Source organism: Haliotis cracherodii, unplaced genomic scaffold, assembly GCF_022045235.1.
Source record: "Haliotis cracherodii isolate W230 unplaced genomic scaffold, xgHalCrac1.p SCAF_7, whole genome shotgun sequence".
Classification (NCBI taxonomy): Eukaryota; Metazoa; Mollusca; class Gastropoda; order Lepetellida; family Haliotidae; genus Haliotis; species Haliotis cracherodii.
Window position 1 is genome coordinate 48907974 of NW_027266330.1, and position 24925 is coordinate 48932898.

Genomic DNA, 24925 nt, shown 5'->3' on the forward strand with positions numbered 1-24925 from the left:
CCCATCAAGGGAATCGAACCTTGGGAACACTTTCATCACTAAACTACCATCTGCTAGGAATTTGAAAAGGGCTTCAAAGTGTAAACCCATCAAGGGAATCGAACCGCGGGAACACTTTAACCACTTAACTACCATCTGCTAGGAATTTGAAAAGGGCTTCACAGTGTATACCCATCAAGGGAATCGAACCGCGGGAACACTCTAGCCACTTAACTACCATCTACTAGGAATTTGAAATGGGCTTCACAGTGTATATCAATCAAGGGAATCGAACCTTGGGAACACTTTAACCACTTAACTACCATCTACTAGGAATTTGAAATGGGCTTCACAGTGTATATCAATCAAGGGAATCGAACCTTGGGAACACTTTCACCACTAAACTACCATCTGCTAGGAATCTGACATGAGCTTCACAGCTTCTATCTAGGATTCTGGATGTCGGTAAACATGTTGGGTTTACCCTCAGCGTGGTTTTGATCTGACTGAAAGCGTATGTAGTGCTGCCCAATGTGGTAGAAATAAACCCCTCGTGATCCCAGGGTTGTGGACATGCACACCCATCCTCTAGTCCAAGTCGGCATTAAGGAAGTCTGTATACCATTCCAGAGGACCAACAATTGCAGATTAAGTCACCAGCTTCTGAGTAGAAGGAGACTTACACCTCAACCCAAAGCATGAACCATCTGGAGGGTCGGCATTGCAGATTGAAGAAGCCGGTTGGGAAGGCTCATCCCAACATCTTTGAGATGATCATCCTCCAGGAAAAACAACGTGCACATCCACAAACTTCAATATGCCGGGGGCCAGAAGCCCCCTGTTGGCGTAACAGAAATACAAGGACTTGGACTTGTCTGACCTGAAAGGATCACTACCGAGAGAAGACAGAAAGCCGTACGCTTATGCACCTTCCCACCTCTTGCATCAGTCCTGAATATAAATGTTATTCTTAATAAATCAGAGTTTGGCGACTCCCTGGGGAGCGTTATTCGGATGCTTGTGTTGTTGAGAGAGACTCTTGAAATGGTCCGAGCATCATGGTGACGGGGTGGAATTGGTCTTGCACAGAGGGTCGGGATTTTCCTTCAGAATGCGGGAGTCAACGTCATGGACTGGCCGTCAAGGTCTCCCGACCTCAATCCCATCGAACATGTCCTGGATGCTCTTGGCAGTCTTCTTCCCAACCATGTGTTCACAAGCATCAGAAGGTCCATGCGGAGGCGTTGTGTGGCAGTTGTCAACGCACATGGTGGCCATACACGCTACTGTGCTTATCGTGCTTGGGACTTATGATTTAAACTGTTGATGTTATTACCGAATGCCGTAGGTGCTTGGAACAAATTATGGTTACCACCATTAATTAAAATCCTTCTTTGGACATTAATGATTAAAAATTACCTTCTCTGATACATTTGTCCGTTATATATCATATATGGGATTACTTTTTAAAATGTGAAGTTTTTAATTTGACTTAGTATATATTAAAGGGAAAGTTTGTATGAATAGGTTAGCCTAAGACAATAACCTCTATGTTTGTCAATAGAAGGGTTTGGTATCAGTATACTTATAGGATTATACAAAACTATTGCATGCAAGTCATTTTAAATATCATGGCCCCCAAGTTTAACTTATAACTGCATCATGTCTATGTTGGAATCATCCTACCCTTTGTCGTTACGAAATAGATTGAGTGGGTGGGATGAGTGAGTGAGTGGGTGGACTATGGGGATGAGTGAGTGAGTGGGTGGGTGGACATGGGGGTTGAGTGAGTGAGTGAGTGGGTGGGTGGACTGTAGGGATGTGTGAGTGTGTGAGTGGGTCGACTGCGGGGGTGAGTGAGTGAGTGGGTGGGTGGAATGTGGGTACGATTGAATGAGTGGGTGGACTGTGGGCGTGAATGAGAGAGGGAGTGGGTGGGTGGACTGTGGGGGGGGGGGGGGGGGGATTGAGTGAGTATGTGGACTGTTGGGACGATTGAGTGAGTGGTTGAGTGGGTGGACTGTGGGGTTGAGTGAGTAAGTGAGTGAGTGGGAGGACTGTTGGGTTGAGTGGGTAAGTGAGTGAGTGGGAGGACTGTGGGATTGAGTGAGTAAGTGAGTGAGTGGGAGGACTGTGGGGATGAGTGAGTGAGTGAGTGGGTGGACTGTGGGGCGAGTGAGTGAGTGGGTGGGTTGACTTAGGGGGATTAAGTGAGTGGGTGGACCATGGGGACGACTGAGTGAGTGGGTGGACTGTGGGGTGAGTGAGTGAGTGGGTGGGTGGACTGTGGGGGATTGAGTGAGTGGGTGGACTGTGGGGACAACTGAGTGAGTGGGTGGACTGTGTGGGGACGACTGAGTGAGTGGGTGGACTGTGGGGGCATTGAATGCTTGGGTGGACTGTGGGGGGATTGAATGCGTGGGTGGACTGTGGGGGGATTGAGTGAGTGAGTGAGAGGGTGGGCGGTTGGTTGGGGTGAGTGAGTGAGTGGGTGGACTGTGGGAATGAGTGAGTGAGTGAGTGGGTTGGCTGTGGGGATGAGTGAGTGAGTGAGTGCGCGAGTGAGTGAGTGAGTGAGGGGGTGAGTGGGTGGACTGTGGGGGTGAGAGAGTGAGTGGGTGAGTGGGTGGACTGGGGGGTGAGAGAGTGAGTGGGTTGACTGTGGGGGTGAGAGAGTGTGTGGGTCGGCGGTGGGGTGAGTGAGTGAGTGTACTGTTTGGATGAGTGAGTGAGTGGGTGGGCTGTTGGGGTGAGTGAGTGAGTGGTGGACTGTGGGGATGAGTGAGTGAGTGAATGAGTGGGTTGGCTGTGGGGATGAGTGAGTGAGTGGGTGGGCGGTTAGAGTGAGTGAGTGAGTGGTGGACTGTGGGGATGAGTGAGTGAGTAAGTGAGTGGGTGGACTGTGGGGATGAGTGAGTGAGTGAGTGCGTGGGCTGTCGGGGTGATGAGTGAGTGGGTGGACTGTAGGGACGATTGAATGAGTGGGTGAGTGTGTGGACTGTGTTTACGATTGAGTGCGTGGGTGGACTGTTGGGCTGAGTGAGTGCGTGGGTGAGTGGATGGACTGTGGGGGGATTGAGTGAGTGGGTGGACTGTGGGGACGATTGAGTGAGTGGTTGAGTGGGTGGGCTGTGGGAGTGAGTGAGTGAGTGGGTGAGTGGGTGTACTGTGGGCGGATTGAGTGAGTGGGTTGGACCGTGGGGATGAGTGAGTGAGTGAGTGAGTTTTGACACAGTTTCTAAACGATTCATTATGAAGGTTTTGGATAAATTTGGTTTTGGAACTTATATTCAAACATGGGTAAATATCCTGATACCAAACTCTACTTCTTGTGTCATACAAAACGGTCACTTGTCATCATATTTCAGCAACGAGAGAGGATGTAGACAAGGAGATCCGATTTCCCCATACGTGTTTCGTTTCGTCGCAAAAATACTAGGGATAATGATAAGAAAAAATACGGCTAGCAGCCGTTGGAATAGAAAGTAAATAGAAATGCAAATAAAAATACCAACCTTGGTGTAGAATACGGCCGATAATGTGTCTGTTACATAACAGATGTGTGCAAACATGTTTGACGATATGACCCTTAACCTCAAGTGCAAAGTGACGAAGCCATAAGAAGAGTTACCTCCCTTCATTCCCTGAGCTGAAAGTGATGTGTGGCATAAAATGTACTTTATTATGCTATAACCGTTTGCTCTTAAACATCCCTAAGCCATGGAAAGATCTTGTGCATAAATCAAATAATCTAAACATGATGCAACTAATCATTTCTTCTCCATGCCTTGATTTACTTAAGACAAGGAAGGTTCTAGGATATTTTATGACAACTTCATTTCATCATCTAACTTTCCAGACATTTGTGAGAAGTGGGAACAAGAATTTAACAATCAAATTCATTGGAAATATGTATTTTTGCAATATAGAATATCTACAATAGATACAAAACTATTAGAATTCCTACACAAAATTATATACACTAAAAAGGAATTGTTAACGATGAACTTGGTTGACAACAACCTATGTTCATTTACTTGAACATTTACGCCCATTCTGCTCTGCTACATCTAGGCATATTTTCATGGATGACTCGGATATGATGAAAAACCTGTCATCAGTGTTCCCAACTCCTGCTTTGAGGTGTGTCACGGGTGGATCTTCTGGGACAGTCAGGCAATGGTTTTGGAGGTAGTACGTCAAGACACGATCGAGGACGACAGCATTATTGGCAGGCATATTAGTTTCTGCCCACAAATGTATCTTCACCTGTTTAATCTTTTGAAGAATGCCTCTCTTCACATCATCATTACCAGGTACTTCAATAGTGAAGCGCGCTGATCGCCCACTTGGATCCGCTATAGTAGAAGAATCAATTTAATCAGTTAGATAATTCAGAAACAAGAGATTTGTTGTCGAAGGTCAGTAGTCAATTGAAAACAAAATGATAATGAATAATTCAGTGACGAAGACAACGGCTGGCCAGAGTCCACATATTTAGAGTGAGTCAGTATGGTTTTACGCCGCTTTTAGCAATTTTCCAGCAATATCACGGCGGGGGACACCAGAAATGGGCTTCACATATTGTACCCATGTCGGGAATCGAACCCGGGTCTTCGGCGTGACGAGCGAACGCTTAAACCACAAGGCGACCCGACCGCCCCACTTATTTAGAGGTAGGGGAGGAGATACATGGCAAAACAACCATGGTACAGAAAATGGTAATTAGAGTGTGTCTAGAATCATCAGTGGTTGAACGTGGGGGTTTAAGGAAATATTTACATTAAATTTACTGAAAGATGACCCAATACCAATAACAAATATATCTTGCACAACCGTCTCCACACCCACTGATATAGAATGAAGGGTCCCCCAAAGTGTGCCATGCTATCATCACAGAGCGGGAGGTCAGTGCATGGGGGATCAGTTTCACTCCCAGCTAATGGGAGAATGTAATGTGAAACCATGAATGGGATTCTCCCTTCCATCCAGACAAGTTGCTATGGATACTCACCGCCCGCTGGCTGTCTGACTGACAGGACGTTCACTGCGCTCTTGAGTGAGTTAGTTTTGAATCCACCTTGAACAGAAATTCAGTTATATCATGACAGAAAAAATCCCGAAGTTGTTCAGGTGTCATTCACAATGAAGTAGTTCGTTAATAGCTTGCGCGGTGTAATGTAGGTCAGGTCGTCTTCTCCATACAATCGGTATGTGTGTTAGGTTGATGATGGCGGCCATGCAGGTCCATTGCTATGACATGCATGAAACATTCAGTTACACAAAAGATGTTTATTGAGAATATAGTGACTGAATTGTCTTCTTCCTGGGATTATATGCTTCTGTGCGCATTTAGCGAGGATTCTTGGAGAAATGTAAGTTGACGATTGTTATTTATGTCAGTCTTATTTTAATGACATGATACCAAGTGGGCTTTTTCAATTTATCGAAATCTGTCCTGTTCTGAATATGTTAGCCAAGGTACAAATCACTGTTAGTACATTGTACTCTACCACAACGAACTGTGCAATGACCGTGGCAGTCAGTGTCTTGAGTTGTTGAGGGCAATGCATGGAAAAGAGGTATATCCACAAAAACGAGAGTCTGGTGAGCAAATTGTTTCGCTGTGACAAGTCTTGAGGAACGTGCATTAACAAACACTCGTATAACGAGGTGATTCTTTTTTATGATTTATCGAAATCATTCCTATTCTGAATATGTTAACCACGGTATAATTCACTGTTAGTACATTGCAACCAGCAGCAGCAGTACCCAATTGTGCAGTGACCGTGATATTCAGTGTATTGCAAACGCTATGGAGGCACGCACCTGTCGTCCATGACACCACAATGAGTACAGTGTACACGCAGTTGGTAAACTCGTAGAATGATTTAGTTGCTAGACATTGCTAGATTACCTGATTATTTAGAATAATAAAATGTTGGATATATATGTCACTACATGTTGAATTAAACCATGCATGTCATCATATCCCAATTGCGTGGATCGATGCTCAGGATGACAATTCCTGGATTGTCTGGTCCAGACTCGATTATTTACAGGCCGCCGTCATATAGCTGGAATATTGCTGAGTGTGGCGTTAAACAACAAATAAACAAAACAAAACAGTGCCAAACCAAGTACACGTGTACATGACAATATGCCATACAGGTCATACTGAACAATATCTACCCAGTTAAGCTTAACTGCTATTGACTGAATGTGTGCAGTAAGCCGGTTTCAGTCACCGTGTCATACCAAAAGACGTAATAGGGAATAAAACAACTCGGGCTCAGTCAAAAGAGTTTGCCAGCGTAATGCGCATACGTTCTATGACGATGTTTTACCCTGCCTTTGGGTCGGCAGAAAGGACATACCAAAAAACTTGTCCTCTGGAAGTCAGGATTATATGTTTGAGAGAATGGAATCCATGTTAAATGACGTTAAACCCAATTTCACCTATAACAACACAGTAACAAAAGTACTTGTCGGAATATTCTACTACACACACGCACGCACGCACACACACACGCACACACACACACACACGCACACACACACACACACATAATCGTCTGCGTCTGCCCAGAGAGCGGGAAGTCGAGGGTTATATCCCTGGCAGCGTCACACCAAGAGACGTTGAAAAAAGGTATTTGCTGTTCCTCTGCCTGGATCTCGGCATAAAAGGGGTCAAACAATTATACTGTGTGTGAGTGTTAAACTGCGGCATGGTATCTCAGTGGGCCAGCTTTGTAAAAATAATCATTATTCCGGACTAGTACAAGCAGCCACACACACACACACGCACACACACACACACACACACACACACACACACACACACACACACACACACACACACACACACACACACACACGCAGAGGTGCATGCACGTCACTATATAAGTTCAATAATCTAGAACGCTACGTTAAACCGCATTTCACCACAACGCATTTCACCAGAAGCATTAGTATTAAACATTATCATGGCTATTTTAAAACATAACAGTGTGACGTAACGCATTGACAGACAACTGATCATTTTCTCTTTCCAATGGTGAGTGATCCCTTGTTTTACCGACTGTGAATTCTTTAAAAGTGTATCCACTTTTTAACTCTCTTTGATTGACCATGAGATTAATATTCATCAACTGCGTAACATCCATGCTATTACAATAAGCTAACAAACGCACAAACTGATTGAACACTTCATTGCGATTACTTAGCTGTGTTCTCTCCCCTACAGAAAACATATTTACGTCAATTGTATGTTCCAAAGTAACAAGAAATTAGTTGATAACATAATGTGAGAATTGTGAGAATATCTTTGTTAAACAAAAACGTGGAATGGACGAGAAACCCTACATACATTTTTTCCTTGGTAAATTACTATTAAACTCGAATGACGCGGCCAGGGTATCGAATCACAGACCTTCTCTCTGGGCACACGCTTTATCCACTACACCACAGATGCAAAGAAAGCATATCAGGACAGCTTCGAGAAAACATGCTTGGCATGTTCACCCCGTGGCGATTCCGGGTAAGAATTTGTCCACAGCAATCTATGTTGGTCGCGAGAGCGCTATGTCCATTGTTTCGTTACTACCCTTGCATCAGTATTTGTCGGGGATGGGGGTCGAGCAGGGATGGTGTGTGTGTGTGTGTGTGTGTGTGTGTGTGTGTGTGTGTGTGTGTGTGTGTGTGTGTGTGTGTGTGTGTGTGTGTGTGTGTGTGTGTGTTTTGGACGATTTAATAACCTTGGTGCATGGTTTTGCATTGTCCCGTAAACCTGTTCCTTCTTCAAAGAATAGATGGGTGGATCTGTGTGTATCTGCGATGGAATGAGCATTATAAAGGACGCTGCTTACAAAAAGTACAGGAAGTGTCATAATGTGGGGAGCCATCTCTTATGGGTGATGATCAGATCTTGTTCATATCATAGGCAACTTCACAGGTACACCTTATCGTGGAGAACGTCCCGACAAGGATGCATGTTGAGTCCTCTTCTTTTATACTTTTTATAAACGAATCTGTACGTGAAATGGAGATTCTTGGGCTTAGAGGCATATTTGTGTAAGATAATTTAGACGAAATCACGTTTTTATTATATCCTGATGATGTCACTCTTGTTGATGATTGTGTAATCGGACTGCAGAGAAATCTAGATGCTTTAGACTCTAATTATGTCAAATGATGCCTTGGAGTTAATTTAAATAAGACAAAAGTAATAGTTTTTAGAAAGGGTGGTCATCTGAGGAAAACTGAGAAATGGTTTTATAAAGGTTCGCAAATTGAAGTTGTATCATATTTCAAATACCTTGGTCTACTCTTCTCTTCAAGGCTTGTTTGGACTAAAGCATGTTATACACGAGCTATTCAAGCAGGGAAAGCGACTTTTCCTGTGTTAAATATGATAACGAAAGTCCCATCTCTCCCATTTGTTACTGCTGCTAAAATATTTTATTCAAAGACTGCTCCTGTTCCTTTATATGGCTCAGAATATGGGGATGTGCCTATAGAAAAAGCATTGAAAAGGTTCAAAGTATTTTTTTATAAAGTGTTCTTTGTAGCACAACAGACAAACACGGTCTTCGGTTTCAGCAGTTTTAATAATAACAAGGACTAATTTTATACGCTGGTACTTCGCGAACACTTAACAAGGGCGTGGCAGACACTGTGAGAGAGGCTATGGGGCTGTTTCAGGCGTGACCCAGTCTGACTAGAGCTCGTGCCAGTGTGCTGGCCTTCTGAGCGGTGACTCGACTGTTAGCTGTTGGCCGTTGGCTCGTGTTCTTCTGCCGTTTCTTCTGGACTGCTCTGTCGGTCTGGTCCTGGTCAGTGTTCAGCGCCTTTCTCTGCCTCTCTCCCCGACTACACTCTCAGTGCGGTTTATATAGGAGTTTCTCAGCGGAAAGCTGTGACCCTCAAATCTTTAGGGGGGTCAAAACAAGTTTGTGGTACAATAAACGCAATAAGCTCACCTCTACACAGCCTCTGGGCATACTGGATAGTGTATACGCCCTTTTCTTATTGAGAAATTTTCAGCATAAAATTTCGTAAAATAATTATGACAATCCGTAGATACATGAATACCTCAAAATATATGTACAATCCACAACAATCCGTTGTCAACTTCATTAGCATATCATTAGCATATAGTTAATACGAATACCTCAAATGTATGTACAAGCCACAACAAGCCGTTGTTAATTAGAATATAGTTAATATGCATACATATATAAATTCACAAATAAAACACATTCTGAAACAGGGTACAATTCATCCTCGCACATCAAGAACCGAAGTGCAAACTGCTGGACCATGTTAAATCGTCTTTCATGCGTTGTGTATATTTCTTTTTCTTATCACAGTCAACTTGTAAAGTTCTGTAGTATGGTGTTCTGATCGTATGCGACGACAACAGTTCATGTAGTTCTCTGTTGTCCGTACTCCTGTCAACGTGGGTTAGTCAAACTCACGATGCCCTCGGGTCCCCGCATCCAGCGTCGGGTAGATGCTCCGTATGGCGGGAGTTGTTCGAACTTCTTCTGCTGGATCGGAGTCCCTTTGTGTCAAGAGTGGCGCAGAGGGTAGGTTTCCTCTGTAGGCGCGACCTGCGCTCCAAGTGTCAACTGGCGCCATCTCAAACTCGGTTGTAGCCAAGACATTCCTCCTACTCATTCCTCGCTTGGCTAGCCAGGGTCTAATAAATCTTACATACAATAAAATTCCCCCAAGAATTCCCACTACAGTTAAGGTTATTCCCAAGAAATATTTCCAATCTGACGTCTCCTCATCTGGTACCATGGCATGTAAATGATTAAGCTGATCAATAAGATGATTCATAGGGATATTCTCGATACTCTTGAGTTTATCAGGTAATCTAGTCAAGTACAGTTTTATAGCAGTTTTCAAAAAAGGTTTCCAGAGCAACATGTTGGAAACATTCGGGGGATGAACTAACTTCAGAAAATTATCTTCCAACTCGTACTGGCTTTCATTATGATAATAAGGGAGTAAGGTCAAATGATCATTAGATGCTGAACATGATGCGCTCAGTTTAATTATTGACAACGGAGGTAAGACCACTATGGTATATGAAAACTTGCTATCCGTGTCACATACCACTACAAGATCCAACCTTTTATTGGTTGTCAATACCCAGCGTCCTGCAGTAAGGTATTCTGCCCTAGGCAATATAGCATTTGGTTTGACTTCGGTGTGACATGTCTGTCGGACCTTGGTCTCGTCTTTCATAAACAGAGCAATTACACATAGTTGGCTAAGATTGATTGGGTAGATCGGGCTCTGGATATGGCAATAGCCCGTAAGGGGTTTTGTACATATCTGAACTTCTGAGGGTTTCAGTAATGCATATTTCGTATGTTGTGCATTGACTGCGATTACCTCTGTTTTTAACCGATATTTTGCTACCATATTATTTATGTTGTTTGACCCTGTATTTAAATGATTCATGACTAGTGGTACCGGCAAATTATGAGCCTGGTATATTCCAAATTCACCATTAACATCTAAAAGTGGAATCGTTGTGACTACTAATATCTTATCATCAAATAGGACGGTGGTACACAGTAAAGTCTTATAGAATCCCCATAAATAGTCTACCGGATTAATTGCTAACCTGAATCTAATAGGTAGGTGAGTTTTTATGCCCTTTAATAGGGCCAACAACTGACTTGGTGTTATGGTGCTGGGTGACAGATGACCCAAAGCCAACATATTCATTTGCAGCTGGAGGTGTTCTAAATATGACAAAAACGTTTGTACCATGCTTCGAATATTTTCGATTACTAATTCCACTTGCAAATAGGTCTTTCTTGCCCATTCTAACTTTGCTATTCCATTGCTCAATGTAGTGGAAACATTAGCAATTTCTTGTCCTACTATATCCAGATCGTTAATGACTTCATTAATGGCATGTCGATTCTCCGATACTTGAATTCTTGTCGTATTAATAATAGAGAGCCCTTCTTGAATGACATGTGCCATACCTGCTTCATTCTCTGCAAGCCTACGTACATTTTGTTTAATAGAACTTAGGTCAGCGTCAGACACAGTGCCAAATAAGAAACTCAAGGCACTACCGATAAACGGCAATAGCGAACGCTTGGGTCGTGTGCGCAACCTACCATATTCTTAAAAGTTGTCTGCTAGGCTATTTAAAGTTGTATTCAATCTTGTTATTTCTTCGTCTAATTTGATGTACATGCTTAAGATGCCTGTTGATTTATCGGAGTGGTAGCGACTCACGAACTGTCTAACCATCATCGCGACTTGATCAATATTATACCTACACTTCCCAATAAACTGACTATATGGGTCTAAATCAATAACGAAGGTTACTAGCCATTTAGACCTTGTCGTGGTAATATAATTCAGTTTTTGAAATACAATGTTTTCGTACATAATCGAACCCTGTGCTAACCACATGAGGAAGAGTAAACCCAGAGGAAACATGTTCTCTCTGAAACATAAGAGTAATTAATCATATACACTGGTTCTATTCCCAAACCATATAAAACTATAATAAACCAGCCATTGCCTGGAGCAACTGTTCCACCTTTTTACTTTGTTGGAATGTGCGTTTTCAGTAGAGGCCCTAGTTCGTTTTAGATCAGTGGATTCTATCCACATGTCTCCTTGTCGCTATCCGCAACTTCACTTTCCACAACTGAATCTGTCGCTATCCGCAACTTCACTTTCCACCATTGAATCTGTCGCTATCCGCAACTTCACTTTCCACCATTGAATCTGTCGCTATCCGCAACTTCACTTTCCAGAACTGAATCTGTCACTATCCGCAACTTCACTTTCCAAAACTGAACCTGTCGCTATCCGCAACTTCACTTTCCACAACTGAACCTGTCGCTATCCGCAACTTTACTTTCCACAACTGAACCTGTCGCTATCCGCAACTTCACTTTCCACAACTGAACCTGTCGCTATCCGCAACTTCACTTTCCACAACTGAACCTGTCGCTATCCGCAACTTCACTTTCCACAACTGAACCATGGAACTCTACTTGTTTGTCTTGCTTTCTGTAAGTTTCGGATGACTTGCTTTCCTATCTTAACTGTACCAGCTACCACTGCTCGGGCTACCAGCTTAATTTATATGGAATGTTGTCTCCTCCTCCTCCTTCCAATCAGTGTCATCATGAGAAGGAGTGTTCAGTGTTTAAACCTCTGTTATGTGTTCCCCTGTGTGCCCCATAGTTCGTCCCATAAGTTCTGACTGTTTAGGAAATCTCTTTAATCATATCAGTATGCTCTTGTCGCTACTCGCGACCAAATACTGATCATCACCGTTATCATGTCAGTACACCCTTGACGAAACCCGCGATCAAGAACTGATCCTCATATTTGGATCCTTTATGTTTTTACAATCCCTAACTATATTAGCATACTTTTGACCGGACCTGGGCCACGTGTATGTCTTAGCATTGATGAATTTCTTGTTGTGTTCACAGTTTCCCTTTTCTGTTCTTGATATGAACCTTGTTCTCCCGTTTTAGGGTTTCCCTCATCCCTATGATTTGTTTAGCCTATTTAATAAAATCGACTTTCAGTTTCTTATATGCTGAAAAAAACTTCCCTAATAATCCGGAATATACTTAAGCATTTGCCAACGCTTAACACATGGCTGGATCCCCTTCAAATGAACGGAATAAATTAGCGATGCCTTGAGCACCTACGACTATTGCCAACGTTATACTCTGCCTTGTTGCTTGATCATGGTCTTGTAGATACCTATGGATAAAATCACTAACTGCCCCTGAACTTGACTGATAGGCTACCAGATTTATTCTTTCTTGATCTGCATTTGTTAATACCGCATATTTTTCTATACTTTTCGGCCATTCCTTAAATTTTGTAGGTTTCCCATCAAATGTATTGATAACTTGCGCTATTCCCTGTGCTCCTAAAGTTGTTGAAAAATTAGCTAACTGTCCTGTTATTTGTCGTGCTATCCCTGTCAAAAATTCTCCCAATTCCTGGCCAGCCATAACGAATAATGAAACAGAAGAAATCTGAGCTACTTACCCAAGTTGGTCTGAGCGTCAATCTTCACTTGTCCCAGGCTGTTCCTTTGTTTTGAGAGGGATCCTGGTCTCGGCACCAAAGAAGAACCCCAACGTGCTCTATATGTAGCACAACAGACAAACTCGGTCTTCGGTTTCAGCAGTTTTGATAATAACAAGGACTAATTTTATACGCTGGTACTACGCGAACACTTAACAAGGGCGTGGCAGAGACTGTGAGAGAGGCTATGGGCTGTTTCAGGCGTGACCCAGTCTGACTAGAGCTCGTCCCAGTGTGCTGGCCTTCTGAGCGGTGACTTGACTGTTAGCTGTTGGCCGTTGGCTCGTGTTCTTCTGCCGTTTCTTCTGGACTGCTCTGTCGGTCTGGTCCTGGTCAGTGTTCAGCGCCTTTCTCTGCCTCTCTCCCCGACTACACTCACAGTGCGGTTTATATAGGAGTTTCTCAGCGGAAAGCTGTGACCCTCAAATCTTTAGGGGGGTCAAAATAAGTTTGTGGTACAATAAACCGGTCAACAACTGTCCGATTTATAACCATCATCTGGTCATGAAGTGACACTTGAACCTTTAAGGGGGGTCGACACAAGTTCGTGGTACAGTACACTGGAAACTCTTTGTCAACACTGTCCGATTTATGACCATCACCTGGTCATGAAATGACACTCGAACCTTTAAGGGGGGTCAGTAACCTTTCTTCTGATGAACGCAATAAGCTCACCTCTACACAGCCTCTGGCCATACTGGATAGTGTTACATCTTTCCGTTGGTAAAAGAAATGCAATTCTGGGAGAGCTGGGAAGAACATCATTGTGTGTACACTATTACAGTCGTTGTGGTAAGTCCCGGTGTCGACTGCTTAGATTACATGAAACAGGATATCCGTATGCCTCTTACCATATGTTAAAAGCATTTGACGAAAATGGTCAAACTGAGTGGGTTTCTTATGTAAGACAATTAGTGTTTCAAACTGGGTTTTCATATGTTTGGTTCTCTCAGGATTGTGGCGATTCCAAACCTGGCATTACAAAATCACCCATTCCTCTTTCCTTGATGTTTATTCATCATATAAATCATTACTTGAACCAGAAAAATATCTGTCTGCCTTAGCATGTGAAAGAGAGCTTCTTAGAGCTTTATGTAAATTCTGTTGTATAAACCATAATCTGAATGTACAGAAAGCTCAATTTAATACAACCACAGAGTCATCGTTTAGTTTTTGTATGAAATGTAACCGCTATGAAATAGAAAATGAGTGCCCTTTTTTTGTTAATTTGTACTTTTTAAAAAAGTAGCAGAGAAAATTCCCCAAATGATTCTGTTATTAAAAACCTGTCTATATATTTAAAAAGACATTTACCTATGTAAATCCAAATGTAAAAAAATATGAACGTTTGTTTCATTCATTCATGAATAAACGTCTTCTTCCTTACGTCCCAACAATGTTCCATCTCTGCAAGCAGCAGGCGCCATGGCACGGCATAACGATGTTCTTCCCCACACAGGATGATTACTGATTACCCGAGATCTCAGACATAAACGTACTGTCATGGCACCAGATCTCAACCCAATTGATTATCCATGGGATGAGCTGGACAGACATCTACATCAGCATCAACCAGTGTCACAGAATCTGAAGCAATTTATTCAAATCCCTCATTCACAGGTTTCATGGTTCCACAGGCAGAGGATGTCGTGCAGTCATTCATGGCAATGGTGGACACACACAGTACCAGGCTTAACGATAACTCTAATAAGGTTTTATGAACTTTGTAATCCTCCCAACATACACTTGACCTGCGTATAGCTTTTAAAACCTTGTGGAGGTCACAATGAATCTAACGAAAATTACATATATGAATATGGCATGATGAATTTCTAACGCACTCACTGTCTGCAGTTGTATTTCCTTGGTGTGATTCTCAGCGCCAACGAACAAAGGGGAACCATTGCCATGGATACAAGACACCGCAAGGATACTGACAGTGGATACGCCTGGGTTGTTCTGTTTGCTGCAACCTTTTCCAACTTCATCATAGGGACGTTGTTATATTCGCCTGGTGTATTCAACATTGCCATCTTGGAAGAGGTAGAAAATGACCTTTCGCGGACATCTTGGATCGGCTCCACTTTGGTTGGAACGACCACGTTGTCAGGTAGGTAGAGCAGCTTTGTAGATTTTGATAAGATAAAAAACAGGCAAAATTGTCCCCCAAACGAAGAATGCAACCACTGAGGGCATTTCCCTTACTGGGGTGAAAATGAGTTCCCGGTGTTCGACGCGCTTTCCCTTGTTAGCCAACAGATGATTGGCGTTGATAGGTAATAACCCTTTATTATTTTCCACCTTTTGTTATCTTATTAATTATTGTTGTCCTAACATGTACATATATATGCTCTCTGGCTCATGGCATTCATTCACCTGATGAAGGAGTAAGCATATACTCCGAAACGTTGTGGTCTTCATAATAAAGAAGTTGATATCCATATATTCTCTTCCGTATGTATATTACTTCTAAATGCCTTTCAAAGCCCCTGTTACAGATTGTTAATTTTTTTAATTGTTCACCTTTTCAAGATCAAAGGTCCCATTTTACACTTTCAACAATGTATGTCTATGTGTAGTAACCAAGAGTTACAAATAAGCAAATGAAAACTTTGTCATGCACCGCTGCATCGTTGCCCAAATATGTTTGGTTTGGAAACCAATTACAGAGTATGTGATTTCAACACTTTCACAGGTACATTAAACATTTTTTCCTAATGCTACGATTTTTTCCCCCCTTGGAAATAAATTATTGACTTAATACATGTAGGATAATTAATATTCACAAAAAAATCACAATCATTTTTTCACTTTGCTAGCCCTTTAGAATTAAGAAGTCATCAACAATAAAGAATCTGACTATAAATACTTTTTTGCTAGATATATTGTATTCTGCAAACACTTCATCAATTAATTGACTGTTTTTCTATCAGGTCCAATCGCTGGAGTCTTTACAAGCAGATTTGGCTGCAAAGCAGCTTCCTGTCTTGCAGGAACGTTGGTTCTGATTGGTCTGAGTGTATCTTCCTTTATAAAGAGCGTCAATGGTCTTTTGTTCACTAATGGCATCCTCACAGGTAAAATTAGACATTGTAATATTATTAGGCGATTTCGTTCAAACATATTATATTCAATATGAGATGGATCAGGAAGAAGTCACCACAATGCATTTGCCATTTGAGAAATAACGTTGGTTGGTTGGTTTGTTGTTTAACGCCGCACTCAGCAATATCCCAGCTATATGACTTCGGTCTGTAAATAATCGAGTCTGGACCAGACAATCCAGTGATTAATATCATGAGCATCGACCCACGCACTTGGGATCGATGACATGCATCCACCAAGTCAGCGAGCCCGACCACCCGATCCCATTAGTCGCCTTTTACGACAAGCATAGTCGTCTTTTACGGCAAGCATGCTTTGCTGAAGACCTATTCTACCCCGGAATCTTCACGGGTCTGAGAAATAACGAGAGAAAAACAATAGAGAGAATGAGTGCAAGAGAAATATCTATATCAAAACATAAATATATTACTCATATTAGTGATTGACTGATGAAGCGGGTTAAATGTACGGTGCGCCCGTCTCGAAGTATGCTATACCTGTACAAAACTACAAAATACATAACACTTCTCTTGGGTGTTCATAAAGTTTTGTTTTACTGCTTTCTAGGTTTGGGAGCAGGTCTAGCAATAAATGCAGCAGGTACCATACCTGGACTCTACTTTGAAAAACGCCTCCCTCTTGCATTTGGCGTCTCCACTGCAGGAACCGCCATGGGTCTGTTTGCTGGAGGCCCTTTAGTTGCCATCTTACTAAAACATTATTCTCTCAGTGGTGCGTTTCTGATCTTTGGTGCCATAGGGAGTCACCTCTGTGTCGCAGGATCTCTGATGAGGCCAAGACAACAAGCTACGGTCAACGTTATCGTCCCAGATCAACAGCATGATTACCAGTCAGTGACACTCTTTGTTGAAGGTAGCAAACTTCAGGATGAATCGGGTAACTTGACGGAAGAACAGGGGCAACGTGATACTGGTGTAAAATGTGACATTATTAACAACAAGAGGAATGGTTTGGATGACCATAATATGCAGGACAATAATCAGATACAGGTAACAGAAAAGAAACCAGGGAGTTGCGAGGAAAATAAATGTTCAAGAAATCGTTGTTTGATCGTAGAAGAAGGAAACACCATGAAAGCGGATTCAACACTGTTACATTCCAACACACTTAATTCAAACTTGCAAAGAAGATGGTGGAGTTATGTTAAAAGAAACTTGCCTCTTATAACAGCGAATGGATTCCTTTTCTACAACATCAGTCTGATGTTCTTAGGTCTGGGTGAAAATGCTATCCTTTTCCATCTGCCAAATTATGCTTACTCTAAGAGCAGCACTCGCATTCAGTCCGCAAATCTCTTCACTGCAACGGGTCTGACTAGCCTTATGTCGAGAATATTCACAGGCCTGATATTAAACGACAAGGATATAAGTATCATCTTGCTCCATGTTAGCTGTCTTGGAATAATAGGAATCCTGGCTCTGGTGTTCCCGCTCTACTCACACACGTATTCTCTGCAGATGGTGTTCAGCGCCTTGTATGGCCTGTATGGGGGAGGCCTTCATTCTATCCTGAGCCCAATGACCGTGGAATGTGTAGGGGTAGCTAATCTCGCTGTTGGATTTGGAGTAACCCATTTCGCCATAGGAATCGGATATATTCTTGGTCCACCTGTAGCAAGTAAGATTTTATTGATACCATTGTGGATTAAGGTTTCAGGATACTGGATTATCTTCTGAAGGGTATTGAATGGCCATCGGTTATACTATTAGTTATGTCTTTAGTTGCCATATAAACGGTATGATATTAGGTGAGCAGAAAAATATTGGACGAGGCGTCACCTAATATGACTACGTATACGGTAACTAAAAACACCATAACGAATTTATTATGCTGAAAGGTTTACACTATTTGGTATCCATATCGCTATTGTATCCAGTTCCTATATTATACATACTTTGGATCCATTCGTGGTCATAACTTTTAAACCTGATTCAAATGACTCTGGGGGCGGTCGGGTAGCCTAGTGGTTAAAGCGTTCGCTCGTCACGCCGAAAAACTGGGTTCAATTCCCGACATGGGTACAATGGGTACAATGTGTGAAGCCCATTTCTGGAGGGGGCTCCGTGATATTGCTGGAATATTGCTAAAAGCGGCGTAAAACCATACTCACTCACTCACTCAAATGACTTTGCCTGAATATAGCCGCCCATTCAAATTACACCAAGAGATACAATCTGTGCTGAGTTAGTGCTAAGTGAGATTGAGATGATTACGCCACTTCTGCAACGAAGCATGGGTGGCCAGTGGAGATATCATACCTTGGATATATATATACATATATATCTTCTATATATATATAGAAAAAGCATAGTAAACTCTCAGGCAAAATATAGTAATAATCAAAGTAAGATTGAACACAGTTTTAATTGGCTAGTGCTTTCAACTCATACCACAACTTTCTAGTTTTCCCGCTATATAAGCTACATTTTGATCATGAACCTACATTATTTAAAAAAGAGCAACATTTCATTCATAAATACGCGCCTCAGTTAAATGCATACATAATTTAGCCTTTACTAACACAGATAGAGTGCAAGAAGAAATTCTGGGATTGTGTTTATGTATGTGTGTTTTAACCTTAGCAACGGATCAACATATTCAAGATATACTTTGATGAATAGAAATGAAACATACCTTCCCTTTTCTTTCAGGTATCATCTATGAAAGCAGTAAGGTCTACGATAACACTTACTTCTTTGGAGGTAAGACATCAGACAGGTTGCTGTCGATACACAAGCCTAGAGCCCAGAAACAATAGTGTGGTTTCATGCGATTTATTTGTGTATTAATGGGCATTACAATCACGCTGTATAGTCGTTTTGTTCGTAAAAACGACAATTCAGTATCAACAGCAAATACATGTTCCATTTTGCAGATATGGATCATAGGAGGCAGTTTATTGACATATTGTCTATTTTGTACAGGTGGATGTCTTATCGCAGGTTCAGTATGTGCAGCTGTTGTGCCATTGTACAGGAGGTCACACGGATCCTCATAAATGGAGATTACTTTTGAGTGAATGAGTCCATTAGAACACCTGTATGATAATCAGCAGTCGTTACAACTTCACAGGAGGTACAGTTGACCACAGTTACGTCCACTTTGGCGTGCCAGGAAACTTTTCATCATGGTTTCGGATTCCGGTTCGCCTTGATTATCTTTTCAGACATGCCCCTACCAGAGCCGTGATCATGGGCTTCACCAATGTGGTAAATGTCTGAAGACAACACATCAGACAGACACTACTTGATACAACATAAATACAGTTCAACAGCATGCAGCATGAAAGTTATGTAGGCTGTAGACCGTTTTCTTAAACCAACGAGACCCGTGAAGATCCGGGCTAGAATATGTCTTCAGCAACTCATGCTTGTAAGAGGCGACTAATGAGTCAGACTCGCTGACTTGATTGTTGCATGTCATCGTATCCCAACCGCATAGATCGATGCTCATGATATGAAGCACTATAGATTGTCTGGTCCAGACCGCCGTCATACAACGTAAACCCATGAACAAGGGTATCATGCTGAATAAAAATATACATATCGCATATCACAATTGTATTCCCGCACGGATACATTCCACTGGTTTTAATCATGTCTGGCTTAGCGTGCGCATGTGAACTAGAAAACACTGAGGAATAAATGTTATCGCTGGTGACAACCCACCATCTGTTGTCAAGACTGGCTTGCACTGATGTCATATTGCAGACTTTTGCAAACTGTTAAACGCCCTGCACTCTGCACATGGAATGATGATGGTGGGTTTAAGTTCAGTCTCAACACGTGACTCCGAACATGATTATTCACACACCACGTCAATGCCACCACTTTACATGGCATCAGCCCCCACACCACAACAAAACATCACAAGATTGGTATTTTGTTTTTAAACCGAAAAGTGTGTGATAGGCACAATCTCATGAAAATCAGACCTCAGTTCTCGCTACCGCTAAACAAAGATCTGAGGACATCCCATTAGGGGTCACGTCAGAACGACCTTTCATCCGACTAATCAGAGTGTCCCTTACCAGATTATGAAAATGACAGTCGGAATGTGATTTTTAATCATGCAACCCTGAAAACTTTTACTCAGACCGATAGTTACGGGTTTAACGACTGAATCTATTAACCATTCCAGAATGTTCTTTTGTTCAGGTTTCAAAGTTGTAATCGAGAATTTGTCAAAATATGTTTCGAAGCGTAGTCGCCAAATTGAAATAAGTGCCGTAAAGCACGAGAAAGCTGCCTTCTGATTGGTCATTCCATTGGTCGGTCAAAGTTCGCGCAAGGTCGGTCTGACGTGACCCGTAATGGGATGTTCTCAGATCTTTGTTTAGCTGTAGCGAGAACTAAGATCTGATTTTAATGAGATTGGTGATTGGCATAGCAAGACACAGAGACTCATGTTCATTGCTACACATGTATCATTAACCAAAACCATCGTCCAGCTGCCGAAACATGCCATTATAGTAATGAATCTGAAACTAGTCTTGCGCATCATTTAATAATTTCAACTTTTCGCATACAATTTTAATGTCATGGTTTGGTGCACTCTAATCTAATTTACGGTTGAAGTAACATAGCTGTATTTCTTCTATGTTTTGTTGAGTGCACGGTAAAAAGCAACTATTATCATATTATGAATGAGTGTGTGTGTTTGTTGTGTAACGCAGCACTCAATAATCGAGTTATAATGTGGCATGTAAATATTCGAGTTTGGACAAAACAAATCCAGGGATTGATAATTTGAGCAACCATCCACGCCAAAGGGTTAGGACCAGTGATAAAATCAAATTATTTGGTTTCTTGTCAAGCCAGTTTATAGTTAGGTTTGTTGATGAGGTGTTCCTTGAGGGCATATTTCATATCTAATTTGAGAACAGAGGTCTTGTGTTTTTTATTCTGCTGACTATTGAGCGTCCCATACTACTATCTGTATCTAAAGTTACAAGTGAGAGCAAATCGAGTGTAACATTTTCTTTAATAACTGAAATACCACCTGAACACCTGGCTAATTAGGGATGTACTCGGCATAAGTTCGGACAGAAACTACGACTAAATCCACTATGATGGAGGTACATAGTATTATCACATGAAGACAAAATGGACGCACGTGCGTTGGAGACTCAAGTGACGCTGATATTGACTATTTGTAATTATACACCCGTTTACGAAGTAAATCGGGGTTATATAGCGTTCCGTCCGTCCGTCCGAGCTTTTGTACGGCCCATAACTTTTTAACCATGCACACTAGCTGCACCAAACTTGCTGCACACATTAACCACAATGAGTACTTGTGCCTTTTGCTAGTTTGAAGATTCTGATTTTTTCAAATTTTTGCCGTTTCCATGGAAACATTAGAAACTTAAACTTTTAGGGTGAGTGTTTTGTACGGCCCATATCTTTTTAACCATGCACCCTAGCTTCACCAAACTTGCTACACACATTTACCACAATGAGTACTTGTGCCGTTTGCTAGTTTGAAGATTCTGATTTTTTAAATTTTTGCCGTTCCCATGGAAACATTAGAAACTTAAACTTTTAGGGTTAGTGTTTTGTACGGCCCATATCTTTTTAACCATGCACCCTAGCTTCACCAAACTTGCTACACACATTTACCACAATGAGTACTTGTGCCTTTTGCTAGTTTGAAGATTCTGAACGTTTTAATTTTGCCATTTCCATGGACACATTAAGAAACTTAAACTTTTGGGGGTGTTTTGTACGGCCCATATCTTTTTAACTATGCATCCTAGCTTCATCAAGATTGCTACACACATTTACCACAATGAATACTTGTGCCTTTTGCTAGTTTGAAGAATTCTTAATTTTTTTATTTTTGCCGTTTCAATAGAATCATGGTGAAACATAAATTTTGGGTAGAGTTTTTGTACGATCCATGTTTACAATAAATGTATCCTAGCTTCAGCAAACTTGCCGTGGGGGGGGGGGGGGGGGGGGGGGGGGGGGTATGGTCAATTGTCACTGGAACTCAATCTTAGTTTTTAAATCATTGAAGTTAAAATCAGTTAAAATCTGTAATATTTCTTTAATTAACAAACTATTTACTATTTGTCCTTGACCAGCAGGGATAACGGGGGTATGTGTTTTTTGTTCCTATATGCAAGGTATGGCTTTACGGTTCTCTGTAGGAACTTACACTCTTAATTCAAACTTGCAAAAAAGATGGTGGACTGACAACAGGGAGCAGATGGCTTGCGGTTCAATTTGTTTGGTATATATATCAGCACAGAAGGCAGTGGTTGTTGTGTTGGTGTCACTAGGGATCAACGATTGGGATAGGCATCTTATAAGTAATGGCAATTAAGTGATTCTAGACATATACATGCCATGGCTAAAGGCAATTAGCCTCTGGAAGTTAATGTTCTTTCAGACAAAGTTTGTCACAAATTGGTCGCTATGATAAAAATAATAAATGATAAAGGGAATCAGTGACAGTTAAGGACTCCAGCACATGTACGTCTGCCAACACGGGTAACAAAATATATTTCGAATTGCCGTTTTATTAATGAAAATGCAGTTCAAAACTTGAAGCTGTACTTCCCATCATCACACGCGGTGATTCCCGGCAGGAAGATAGGTCTCCAGTAAATGGGTAAATATGCAGCTAAATTGGATGGGATGATCAGGTTCGGGGACTTGGTTTGACTGCATGCCTTGTATCCCAATTGCGTGGATCAATATTCACGATGTCAGTCACTAAATTGACTTGACCAAGTACTATTGCTGAATGTGGCGATAAACTAACAAACAGACGATCCGACGGGACAGATCATTGCTTAGGTTTCAAAACCTTGGTTTCGCCTTGGCAAGAGTCTGACCATTTGATGTCGACAGCCTTGCTTTTGCTGAAAATGTACTGACTTTGGCGTCCTTTTCAAAATATAGCAAAGTTAAATCAATGTTAAACTCGAAAACTAACCACTGAGTGCAATATTAATTCAACTCGGAAACGTCCACTAGGGTGTGGCAATGATTGATCTCTGTCTACATTGAAACAATTATTAAGATTTCCCAATTCCTATTTAATCTGGTTTTAGAAAGTGAGGTGAAATGGGGTTTGATGTGGCGATGAACGTGGATTTTATAGTGCCAGCGCACTGAGATACACATTAACTTTAATACCCCACTCAGACACATTACACTGACACCGATCCGACCAGTACTTGTTTTAGCCCCTTAATGCCGAGCGCCATAATTGATAACAACAAGTACCATCTTTAACCATCTTGGAGATCGAACCTAAGACCTTCTGCTCTCCGGGTAGACGCTCTAGCCACTAGACCACGGAGGTGGTCTGTATTTCGAAAGGGGGTACGTAGGGGTCTTAAATAGGATGAGACGGATGAAGGAGGACTTGGTATGTCAATACAATGAATTGTACTTTTAAAAAAAGAGTCCCATGAACCTGTCCCCTTACATCACCCTTGATCTGCTACGGTTGCACATGCATTGAAATATCTACGACTTGTTTAAATAATTAAGTGTCACCGTAGATCAAATGTACCCGTGTGACAGTCTAGTGATACACTGACTTGGTGCCTCAGTCAGTTCCCCGACGGTCCAGAAGAGGTTGTCACCTCCGACGTCGGCGCGCGCTGTATAACTTAAGTCTTTCTAGATCTCTATCTTCACCTGCCAGACTTCGTGAAATCGTTCACGATTGTCTTGTCAATGGAGTGGTCACGGTCGAAACACGTCAGTGTCGTCCGTAAGTAGGTTTAAGGATATGTCGATCTAGATTCTGACTTAGTCTGGTTGTAATGAAACAAACTTAGTTACTAATTCGTGTATAACCAGCCTTTCCTTGATTTCTAAGCTCAATACTCAGTTTTTCTTGTAATCCGTGGATAACCCACCTTCCCCTGATTAACTAGGTATTTGGGAACTTTCTGGTTCAGTCAAAGCGACTGAGACTTTAGTCGATTAAGACTAGTGGATATTCAGACGTAATCGTCTATTTTGTAGTCTAAGTGACTATTTTAGGAATAAGGTCTCAGTGTTTATTTTTCGTTATTTACTCAGACGAGGTTATTCACTCACTAGAGCGTGGAGTTAGTTGACTCAGGTGTTATTTGGTGGCAGTTGTCTTCATTTTCTCTCTGCACATCCGGTCAGTATCTTTTCAAAGTGTTGTTTTAGCTACTCTAGTTCTTATTGCTGTAATACAGTTGTTTGGTTAAACTGGTATGTTTGCGGTGATGTAATTAAACAGTGATTTGTGTCAGCGCAGACTGGGTTTATCCGATCTTTTATTGTAATTAGCCGGAGCTCATTGGAGCACAGCTCCGTGACAAGCATCCAAGTCCAGAGACAAGACTTTCTATTTATATTACCCTTCTCATACGGTGCCGATCGTCAATATATTTTTTCCTACTATGGCTATGACGATGCATCTAGCTATGACTGGCAAGGCCAATGTACAAGTCAATTGAACCTAGATGTTCTGCACACGATTGAAATTGCTTGGAACGAGTTACACACTGCCCTCTGTATAGCCATGTCGTGAAGTTGCTTCCAGATACGACAGGATAATTTAGCTGATGTTTGTGTCACTGGTGATCAAGGCTGGAGATGAGTTATGGGTGCCCGTGGATGTTACACGTAGCATTATGAACTCCGTTAACTGTTACTGATGGTGTCATGACGTCAACAAACTCATTACTTTTGACAAAAGAATGTTGTTTCTTGTT

At 41.8% G+C, this 24925-nt stretch overlaps 1 protein-coding gene and 1 pseudogene across 1 annotated transcript; one reads left to right on the forward strand and one right to left on the reverse strand.

Moving 5' to 3' along the window:
- Positions 1–5215: 5215 nt before the first annotated feature.
- On the forward strand, positions 5216–19207 carry LOC139448483 (monocarboxylate transporter 9-like). Its single transcript, XM_071230029.1, has 6 exons — positions 5216–5354; positions 14964–15193; positions 16017–16160; positions 16756–17826; positions 18861–18911; positions 19134–19207. Exons 2-6 carry the CDS (start codon positions 14992–14994, stop codon positions 19205–19207), a joined length of 1542 nt encoding a protein of 513 aa, XP_071086130.1. The 5' UTR covers positions 5216–5354; positions 14964–14991.
- On the reverse strand, positions 9445–11457 carry LOC139447618 (uncharacterized; annotated as a pseudogene).
- Positions 19208–24925: the final 5718 nt, after the last annotated feature.

Bases quoted from the DNA above. Each gene is read 5' to 3' on its own strand.
- LOC139448483 (XM_071230029.1), top strand. From the start codon at position 14,992: ATGGATACAAGACACCGCAAGGATACTGACAGTGGATACGCCTGGGTT. The intron at 17,827-18,860 runs GTAAGATTTTAT...CTTTTCTTTCAG, and splicing joins TCTTGGTCCACCTGTAGCAA to GTATCATCTATGAAAGCAGT. The intron at 18,912-19,133 runs GTAAGACATCAG...TATTTTGTACAG, and splicing joins TAACACTTACTTCTTTGGAG to GTGGATGTCTTATCGCAGGT.